The sequence below is a fragment of the Leucoraja erinacea genome, unplaced genomic scaffold, assembly GCF_028641065.1.
Source record: "Leucoraja erinacea ecotype New England unplaced genomic scaffold, Leri_hhj_1 Leri_194S, whole genome shotgun sequence".
Lineage (NCBI taxonomy): Eukaryota > Metazoa > Chordata > Chondrichthyes > Rajiformes > Rajidae > Leucoraja > Leucoraja erinaceus.
Genome location: NW_026576095.1, coordinates 117,501 through 127,500, shown reverse-complemented (window position 1 = coordinate 127,500; position 10,000 = coordinate 117,501). Strand labels below are relative to the sequence as shown.

The 10,000-nt window shown below is 53.4% G+C and overlaps 1 protein-coding gene across 1 annotated transcript in view; it reads right to left on the bottom strand.

Moving 5' to 3' along the window:
• The window catches only part of ehmt2 (euchromatic histone-lysine N-methyltransferase 2), a 76,843-nt gene that overhangs the window by 51,943 nt on the left and 14,900 nt on the right, over positions 1-10,000 (bottom strand). The window contains exons 7-14 of the mRNA XM_055666123.1: positions 9,689-9,802; positions 8,132-8,287; positions 6,163-6,274; positions 4,513-4,655; positions 2,971-3,189; positions 2,584-2,670; positions 1,573-1,690; positions 361-474 (exon numbers count right to left, since the gene is read on the bottom strand). Coding sequence (XP_055522098.1) covers positions 361-474; positions 1,573-1,690; positions 2,584-2,670; positions 2,971-3,189; positions 4,513-4,655; positions 6,163-6,274; positions 8,132-8,287; positions 9,689-9,802 — 1,063 coding nt within the window. The remainder of the gene's footprint in view (positions 1-360; positions 475-1,572; positions 1,691-2,583; positions 2,671-2,970; positions 3,190-4,512; positions 4,656-6,162; positions 6,275-8,131; positions 8,288-9,688; positions 9,803-10,000) is intronic.

Sequence of the window (10,000 nt, the reverse complement as noted above, 5' to 3'; positions counted from 1 at the left end):
CCAGAGAACCGGCCTCCACCGCCCTCTGAGGCAGAGAATTCCACAGACTCACCACTCACTGTGAGAAAAAGGTGTTTCCTCGTCTCCATTCTAAATGGCTTATCCCTTATTCTTAAACTGTGTGTGGCCCCTGGTTCTGGACTCCCCCAACATTGGGAGCATGTTTCCTGCCTCCAGTGTGTCCAAGCCCTTAATAATCTTATATGTTTCAATGAGATCCCGTCTCATCCTTCTAAACTCAAGTGAGGTAGAGGTTCACGTGCACCTCCTGCAACCTCAGCTACTGGGCCCGCGGGCGGTGCGGGTACGACGTGAGGGGGGGGGGGTGGGGGGGGGGGGGGTTGATAGTGAGGGGCTCACCGGTGGGTTCTGGAGAAAGGCTGTTGTCGTTGGGGAGTTCCAAGGAGCTGAGGGGAACCTCTGTGTACTCGCTCTGTGCCGGGGCACCTCCTCCCCGCGCTGAACTGACCGCTGCTGACAAAGACACAACAACGGAGGTCAGGATGGTCACACCATGCCCCGGTCTCTCGCCCGCCCCACACCGCCCACTGGACAGGTGCAGCTCGCTGCGATGAGTGGCAATAAAAACTAAACGCAGAGGTTTGGCACGCTGTCACGTACAGGTCCAAAGCCACGTCCATATACCCACGCCCACTGCCACGGGCACCCATGGTCTTGCCCAGCATTATTACCCTGTGGGGCAGCCTGTCGTACCCAAAGGGGTGTGTGTGCGTGTGCATGGGTGTGCGGGTGCCTGTATGTGTGTGTGCATGCGTGTCCACGTGAGCTTGCGTGAGCGTGAGCATGTGTACTTGTGTGTATGTATGTGTGTGCTTGTGTACATGCGTGTGTGAGTGCGTGCGTGCGTGTGTGTGAGTGCGTGCGTGTGCGTATGTGTGTGTGCGTGCGTGTGTGTGAGTGCATGTGTGTGTGTGTGAGTGCGTGCGTGTGCGTATGTGCGTGCCTGTGTGTGTGTGTGTGTGTGTGTGTGTGTGCGCGTGCGTGTGTGTGCGTGTGTGTGTGTGTGTGTGTGTGCGTGCGAGTGCGTGTGTGTGTGCGTGCGTGTGCGTGTGTGTGTGTGTGTGCGAGTGTGTGCGTGTGTGTGTGCGAGTGTGTGTGTGTGTGTGTGTGTGCGTGCGAGTGCGTGTGTGTGTGCGAGTGTGCGTGTGTGTGCGTGTGAGTGCGTGTGAGTGTGCGTGTGTGCGTGTGCGTGCGTGTGTGTGCGTGCGAGTGCGTGCGTGTGTGTGTGAGTGTGCGTGCGTGTGTGTGTGTGTGCGTGCGTGCGTGTGTGTGTGTGCGTGTGCGTGCGTGAGTGTATGTGTGTGTGCGTGTGCGTGCGTGCGTGTGTGTGTGTGTGCGTGTGAGTGCGTGTGTGTGTGTGTGCGTGTGAGTATGTGTGTGTGAATGAGTGCGTGTGAGTGTGTGTGTGTGTGTGTGTGTGCGTGCGTGAGTGTGTGTGCGTGCGTGAGTGTGTGTGCGTGTGTGTGTGTGTGTGTGTGCGTGAGTGTGTGCGTGCGTGTGTGTGTGTGCGTGCGTGTGTGTGTGTGCGTGTGCGTGCATGTTGGTGCCTACCTCCACCCTTCCCCGGCTTGACGCGGTCCTTCCGCCTGCGCTTACGGCTGGGCTTGACCCACGGACTCTCGTTCTTCCACTTCTTCTTGCCTTTCCTCTTCAAACTGGAGCTGGAGCTCTGGTGGGACAAGGCAGTGGTCAGTCAGTGTGTATTGTGTACAGTACGCTCAGCAGCGCAGCGTGGACAATGTTGTCAGCCTGGACACTATACTGCTTCTCTGCTTTGTTTTATGTGGTGGGGAGGGGAGAGGAGGTATCTACCCTTCATAACAAGAGGAGTTGAGTATAGGAGCAAAGAGGTCCTTCTGCGGTTGTACAGGGCCCTAGAGAGACCACACCTGGAGTATTGTGTGCAGTTTTGGTTTCCAAATTTGAAGAAGGACATTCTTGCTATTGAAGGAGTGCAGCGTAGGTTCACCAGGTTAATTCCCGGGATGGCGGGACTGTCATATGCTGAGAGAATGGAGTGGCTGGGCTTGTACACTCTGGAGGTTAGAAGGATGAGAGGGTTCTTATTGAAACATATAAGATTATTAAGGGTTTGGACACGCTAGAGGCTGGAAACATGTTCCCGATGTTGGGGGAGTCCAGAACCAGGGGTCACACAGTTTAAGAATAAGGAGGAAGCCATTTAGAACGGAGATGAGGAAACACTTTTTCACCCAGAGAGTTGTGAGTCTGTGGAATTCTCTGCCTCAGAGGACGGTGGAGGCCGGTTCTCTGGATGCTTTCAAGAGAGAGTTAGACAGGGCTCTTAAAGATAGTGGAGTCAGGGGATATGGGGAGAAGGCAGGAACGGGGTACTGATTGGGGATGATCAGCCATGATCACATTGAATGGCGGTGCTGGCTCGAAGGGCCGAATGGCCTACTGCTGCACCTGTTGTCTATTGTTTTTAGTATTGCTGCTCGTTTGTTCTGGAAACTTCTCCTCCAGCTGAGTCCAGGCCAGGGGTTGAAGGCCTTGAACCAGCCAGGAGATAGGACATGTAACTGTGCGACAACAACCTACCCGATCGGAGTGGTTTCCGGAACCTTCTAGCTCCTCCTCTTCATCCTCCACGTCGCTCAGGCGGTCCTCACCAACGTCGCCCTCCGTCTGCAGGAAGGAAAACATTCTTGGGTCATGGGGGTGAGGGAAACAGGCCCTTCGGCCCATCTTGTCCATGTTGCCACCCTGGGCTAGTCCCATCCACCTGCTTTTGGCCCTGAACATAGGGTCATGGAGTCAATAGACAAGGAGGGAGAGGGGGAGGGAGAGAGGGAGAAAGAGGGAGGGAGAAAGAGGGAGAGAGGGAGAAAGAGGGAGAGAGGGAGATGGAGAGAGGGAGAGGGAGTGGGATTGAGGGAGGGATTGAGAGAGGAGAGGAGGGCGGAGAACAGAGTGGCGTGAGATCACCTTGCTGGACTTGTCGGAGTCGGCCCTGCCATCCACGGAGTAGCTGTCGTAGAAGAAGCTGTAATCATCGCCCACCTCCGCAGCCCACGGGTCCACGATCTCCTCCTTGTCTTGGCTTTCTGCCTCCTTGGAGAGGTCCAGCACTGGGATGGCAGTGGCTCCACTGCCGACGGCCTTCATCTCGTGTCCCCGCGCCCTGCTCAGCGCTTCAGCCGACCCCTGCAAGCAAGGGCACACACTCCCAGAGTCACAGAGTGATCCAGCGCAGAAACAGGCCCTTCCTGCGGCCCTTCCTTCCATCTACACTAGTCACAGAGTGATACAGTGTGGAAACAGGCCCTTCAGCCCAACTTGCCCACACCGGCCAACAATGGCCCATCTACACTAGTCCCACTTGCCTACACTTGGTCCATATCCCTCCAAACCTGTCCTATCCATGTACATGTCCAACTGTTTCTGGTCCTCGATTCCCCTACTCTGGGCAAGAGACTCTACCCGATCTATTCCTCTCATGATTTTATACACCTCTATAAGATCTCCCCTCATCCTCCTGCGCTCCATGGAATAGAGACCCAGCCTACTCAACCTCTCCCTGTAGCTCACACCCTCTAGTCCTGGCAACATCCTCGTAAATCTTCTGTGCATCTACACAAATGTCTTGACCTGAAACGTCACCTAGTCCTTCGCTCCATAGATGCTGCCTGACTCCGCCGTATCCCCTGACTCCGCTATCTTTAAGAGCCCTATCTAGCTCACTCTTGAAAGTATCCAGAGAACCGGCCTCCACCGCCCTCTGAGGCAGAGAATTCCACAGACTCACAACTCTCTGGGTGAAAAAGTGTTTCCTCGTCTCCGTTCTAAATGGCCTACTCCTTATTCTTAAACTGTGTGTGTGGCCCCTGGTTCTGGACTCCCCCAACATCGGGAACATGTTTCCAGCCTCCAGTGTGTCCAAGCCCTTAACAATATTCTAAATGCGGTCTCACCAACGTCTTATACAACTGCAACACGACCTCCCAACTTCTATACAATACTCTGACTGATGAAGGCCAATGTACCATAGAAACATACAAAATAGGTGCAGGATGAGCCATGAGGCCATTCACGCCAGCATCACCATTCATTGTGATCATGGCTGATCGTCCCCAATCAATAACCCATGCCTGCATTCTCCCCATATCCCTTGATTCCACTAGCCTCAAGAGCTCTATCTAACTCTCTCTTAAATCCATCCAGTGACTTGGCCTCCACTGCCCTCTGTGGCAGGGAATTCCACAAATTCACAACTCTCTGGGTGAAAACGTTTTTTCTCACCTCAGTCTTAAATGGCCTCCCCTTTATTCTCAGAGCCTTGCTAGACGTACCAAAAGCCTTGTTGACCACCTTGTCTACCTGTGACTCGACCTTCAAGGAACCACGCACCTGTACTCCTAGATCCTTCTGCTCTACAACACCACGCAGAGGCCCAGCCGTTCACTGTGTGGGTCCTGCTCATGTTCGACGTCCCAGACTTACCCACCGCGGCTCGTGCCCCCTGCTCACCGAGCTGACGGATGCCCTGGCGCCGTGACCCCCTCGCATCGGCCCCAGCGGGGGGACCTCCTTGGCCATCTCTTCCTTCAGGAGGCTGTTTGCCCTGGCCGACTCCGGCCCCAGGCTCTCCGGCCTGCGTCTCTTGACCAGGCCTGGACAGAACACACGACATTGATTAGTACGTGTAGTGTCAGAGGTCAATAGACAATAGACACGAGACAATAGGTCATTTTCCTTCCAGGATTACGCTCCTGGACGTCGGGGTCACCACTGTAGCGGGACTCGCAGGAGTCCAGCCAATAACTAATCAATAGAAAATAGACAATAGGTGCAGGAGTAGAGGCCATTTGGCCCTTCGAGCCAGCACCGCCATTCAACATGATCATGGCTGATCATCCCCAATCAGTACCCCGTTCCTCCCTTCTCCCCATATCCCCTGACTCCACTATCTTCAAGAGCCATATCTAGCTCTCTCTTGAAAACATCCAGATAATTGGCCTCCACCACCTTCGAAGGCAGAGAATTCCACAGACTCACCACTCTCTGTGAGAAAAAGTGTTTCCTCGTCTCCGTTCTAAATGGCTTACCCCTTATTCTTAAACTGTGTGGCCCCTGGTTCTGGACTCCCCCAACATCGGGAATATGTTTCCTGCCTCTATCGTGTCCAAACCCTTAACAATCTTATATGAATGAAGAGGAAGGAATCTTATATGAAGTTTAGGAAGGAGACGGGGAGGAATTTCTTCAGTCACAGGGCGGTGAACCTGCGGAATAATTTGCCACAGAAGGCTGCGGAGGCCAAGTGATTGGGAATTTCTAATCAAGTGCGGACGTGGTGCCGACAGACAAGAGGCCGAAGCAAAGAAGTCGAAGCCAAAGAACGGAATGGAAACGAGGCCGAAACGCCAATAAAGCAAAAGAGTCTGAAGACGAAACGCCTACTAACCGAAAGGACGGGACGCCTAAAAGCCAACGAACCGAAAAGCTGCGTCACCTAAAAGCAAACTCACCGAATGGCCGCTCAGTCGAAACGCCACCTACCCGAACGGCGGCGTCGCCTACAGGCCGACGGACCGACTGCCGCTCAACAGAAATGTCCAATAACGGACTTGGGGGGGAGGGACTTGTCAGCGATTGGTCCAGACCCCTGCGTCCATCGCATCACTGACAAGGCATGAACATTGTCCCAAACCTCCGCTCCACCCGACCCGCAGCCCGCCGAGGGTGGCCATGGGAGAGTGGGGGCTGTCCCGAGGGATGCGCACCTTCGGCAGCTTTCAACTTGGTGCTTGGGTTCAGATTGTCCAGTCACCTACGGCTTGTGCGGGAAAATGAACCACACGCTCCTGTCTCCCCCTTCTCTGTCCCCCTCTTCTCACTCTCCCCCTTCTCTCTCCCTTTTCTCTCTCTCCCCCTCTGTCTCTCTTCTCTCTCTCCCTTCTCTCTCCCTCCCTTCTCTCGGTTAGTAGGCGTTTCGTCTTCGTACTCATTCGGTTTATTGGTGTTTCGGCCCGGTTTCCATTCGGTTCTTTGCCTTCGACTTCTTTGCTTCGGCCTCTGGTCTGTCGGTGCCATGTCCGGCTACCGTTTCTAAGGCAGACCAAGTTCGCCCGATATACGGGATATCCCGGCTAATATGGGACAGGTGGCAACCCTTACCTGTGCTGCCTTCACCTGGCCCTCTGCCAGGTAGCATGTCAAACTGTAGCTGGGTGGTCTGCTGCATCGAGCCGCTGCGATCCAAGTCCCCTTTCATCTCCACAAGCTTGATCTGAAGAGGGAACAGTAAAGCAACACATTGTAAGCGGCCGAAGGTGCGCATCCCTCGGGGCAGCCCCCACTCACCCATGACCACCCTCCGCGGGCTGCGGAGTTGTGGGACAATGTTCATCCCTTCACAGGGATGGCATCAGCTCCTTCTTTGTGCAGTGTTTAGACCACAATCGATCGCCCCAACCCACTTGTTCAATGTTATCCCACATTCTCAACCACTCCCCACCACCAACCTCATTGGAGAACCTCGCACTATGTTGACCTTGCACTAAACATTATTCCCTTTATTACGTACAAAATCCTATCTTAACCTACCTGATGTCCCGGTGGCTCAGCACTTCAACTCCCCCTCCCATTCCCAATCTGACCTTTCTGTCCTGGGCCTCCTCCATTGTCAGAATGACGCCCAGCAGAAATTGGAGGAACAGCAACTCATATTTTGCTTAGGTAGTTTACACCCCAGCGGTAGGAACATTGACTTCTCTAACTTAAGCTAGCCCTTGTTTTCCCTCTCTCTCCATCCCCTCCCCCATCCCAGTTCTCCCACCAGTCTTACTGTCTCAGACTCCATTCTATCTCTGTCCCACTTGCCTGCGCTTGGTCCATATCCCTCCAAACCCGTCCTATCCATGTACCTGTCTAACTGTTTCTTAAACGTTGGGATAGTCCCAGCCTCAACTACCTCCTCCGACAGCTTGTTCCATACACCCACCACCCTTTGTGTGGAAAAGTTGCCACTCAGATTCTTATGAAATCTTTTCCCCTTCACCTTGAACCTATGTCTGGTCCTCGATTCCCCTACTCTGGGCAAGAGACTCCGTGCATCTACCCAATCTATTCCTCTCATGATTTTGTACACCTCTATAAGATCTCCCCTCATCCTCCTGTGCTCCATGGAATAGAGACCCAGCCTACTCAACCTCTCCCTGTAGCTCACACCCTCTAGTCCTGGCAACATCCTCGTAAATCTTCTCTGAACCCTTTCAAGCTTGACAATATCTTTCCTGTAACAAGGTGCCCGGAACTGAACACAATATTCTAAATGCGGTCTCACCAACGTCGTATACAACTGCAGCAGGTCAGGCTCTGCCAGATGTTCCAAAACACAATCGACAATAGACAACAGGTGCAGGAGTAGGCCAGTCGGCCCTTCGAGCCAGCACTACCATTCAATGTGATCATGGCTGATCATCCACAATCAGTACCCCGTTCCTGCCTTCTCCCCATATCCCTCGACTCCGCTCTCTTTAAAAGCCTTATCTAACACTCTTGGGAGCATCCAGAGAATTGGCCTCCACCACCATCTGAGGCAGAGAATTCCACAGACTCACAACTCTCTGGGTGAAAACGTTTTTCTTCATCTCTGTTCAAAATGGCCTACTCCTTATTCTTAAACTGTGGCCCCTGGTTCTGTACTCCCCTAACATCGGGAACATGTTTCCTGCCTCAAACGTGTCCAAACCCTTAACAATCTCACATGTTTCAATGAGATCCCCTCTCATCGTTCTAAATTCCAGAGTATACAAGCACAGCCGCTCCATTCTCTCAGCATATGACAGTCCCGTCATCCCGGGAATTAACCTGGTGAGCCTACGCTGCACTCCCTCAATAGCAAGAATGTCCGTCCTCAAATTTGGAGACAAAGCTGTACACAATACTCCAGGTGTGGTCTCACTAGGGCCCTGTACAACTGCAGAAGGACCTCTTTGCTCCTATACTCAACTCCTCTTGTTATAAAGGCCAGCATGCCATTCGCTTTCTTCACTGCCTGCTGTACCTGCATGCTTACTTTCATAGACTGATGGACAAGGACCCTCAGATCCCGTTGTACTTCCCCCTTTTCCTTGCCACTGACCTGGGCCGGGCTGGACTTGAACATGGACTTCCGCGCCCGGTGAAGTTTCGGTTTCTCCGCCAGTCCCCGGGGGACGGTTGGCCTTTCCGCCGTTGCCGTGGAAACGCCGCCGCCACCCTGGCTGACGGTCTCGCTCGCCAGGCTCCGGGCCAAGCTCTGGAACGATGCAGAACACCCAATCATAATCACGACCATATTTTATTAGCCCGGTATGTTTTGCAACATACGAAGAATTTCTTTTAAACAATAGACAATAGGTGCAGGAGTCGGCCATTCGGCCCTTCCAGCCAGCACCGCCATTCAATGTGATCATGGCTGATCATCCACAATCAGTTCCCCGTTCTTGCCTTCTCCCCATATCCCCTGACTCCACTATCTTTAAGAGCCCTAGGGGACATAGTTGCAGAATAAGGGGGGGCTCTTTTAAAACTGAGATGAGGAAGAACTTCTTCACCCAGAGGGTGGTTAATTTATGGAATTCACTGCCCCAGGGAGCAGTGGAAGCAGAAACTTTAAATATATTTAAGACTAAAATAGATGTTTTTTTAGCTGCCAAGGGGATAAGGGGCTATGGGGAGAGGGCAGGGATATGGACCTAGGTATGGTTAGTATAGTAAGACCCGAGTGATCTCCTGGACAAGTGTCGATCGCCTAGATTGGGGTCGGAGAGGAATTTCCCGGATTTTTTTCCCGAATTGGACCTGGGTTTTTATCCGTTTTTTTGCCTCCCCCAGGAGATCACGAGGTTCTTGGGGTGGAGAGGGGTGATAGCGGTATAAAGGGGAGGGTAGTGTCTTGTGTTCTGTGTCTTGTGTCTACTGTTTGTGGGTAAGTGTGTCTGTTTAGTGTTCAGCCGTGAGTGAATGGCGGTGCGGGCTCGATGGACCTGGTGGTCTGCTCTCGCACCTACTTTCTATGTTTCTATGTTTCTATCTAGCTCTCTCTTGAAAGTATCCAGAGAACCGGCCTCCACTGCCCTCTGAGGCAGAGAATTCCACAGACTCACAACTCTCTGGGTGAAAAAGTGTTTCCTCATCTCCGTTCTAAATGGCCAACCCCTTATTCTTAAACTGTGTGGCCCCTGGTTCTGGACTCCCCCAACATCGGGAACATGTTTCCTGCCTCCAGCGTGTCCAAACCCTTAATAATCTTATATGTTTCAATAGGTTTCCCTCTCACCCTGACTATGGGTGCTGTATGTACGGAGTTTGCACGTTCTCTAGATAGGGCTCTTAAAGATAGTGGAGTTTAGAGATATGGGGAGAAGGCAGGAACGGGGTACTGATTGGGGATGATCAGCCATGATCACATTGAATGGCGGTGCTGGCTCGAAGGGCCGAATGGCCTACTCCTGCAACTATTTTCTACGTCTTTGGAGTGCGGGAGGAAACCGAAGATCTCGGAGAAAGCCCTCGCAGGTCACGGGGAGAACGTGCAAACTCCGTACGGTCAGCGCCCATGGTCGGGATGGAACCCGGGTCTCCGGCGCTGTGAGGCAGCAGTTCTACCCGCTGCTCCGCCCATAACGAGTCCGCGGCGCTCCCGAATCTCCGGTACCTGGCTGAAACTTCCTCCCAGGTGCGACTTCCTGGCCCGGTGGACCTCCGGACACTCCGGATTGTCATGGGAAGCTGCACTGTGCGCTTGGCTGGACAGCTTCATCGCCAATGCCTGCGGGGTCAGTCAGGAGAAAGAGTCAGGGGGTGGGGGGTTGTGGCAGCGGGTGGCAGGACAGCCACAGGACATAGAGCGGGGAGAGGGGGAGAGGGGGAGGGGGAGAGAGGGGAGAGAGGGAGAGAGAGGGAGAGAGGGAGGGAGAGAGAGAGAGAGAGAGAGAGAGAGAGACAGGGAGAAAGAGAGAGAGAGAGA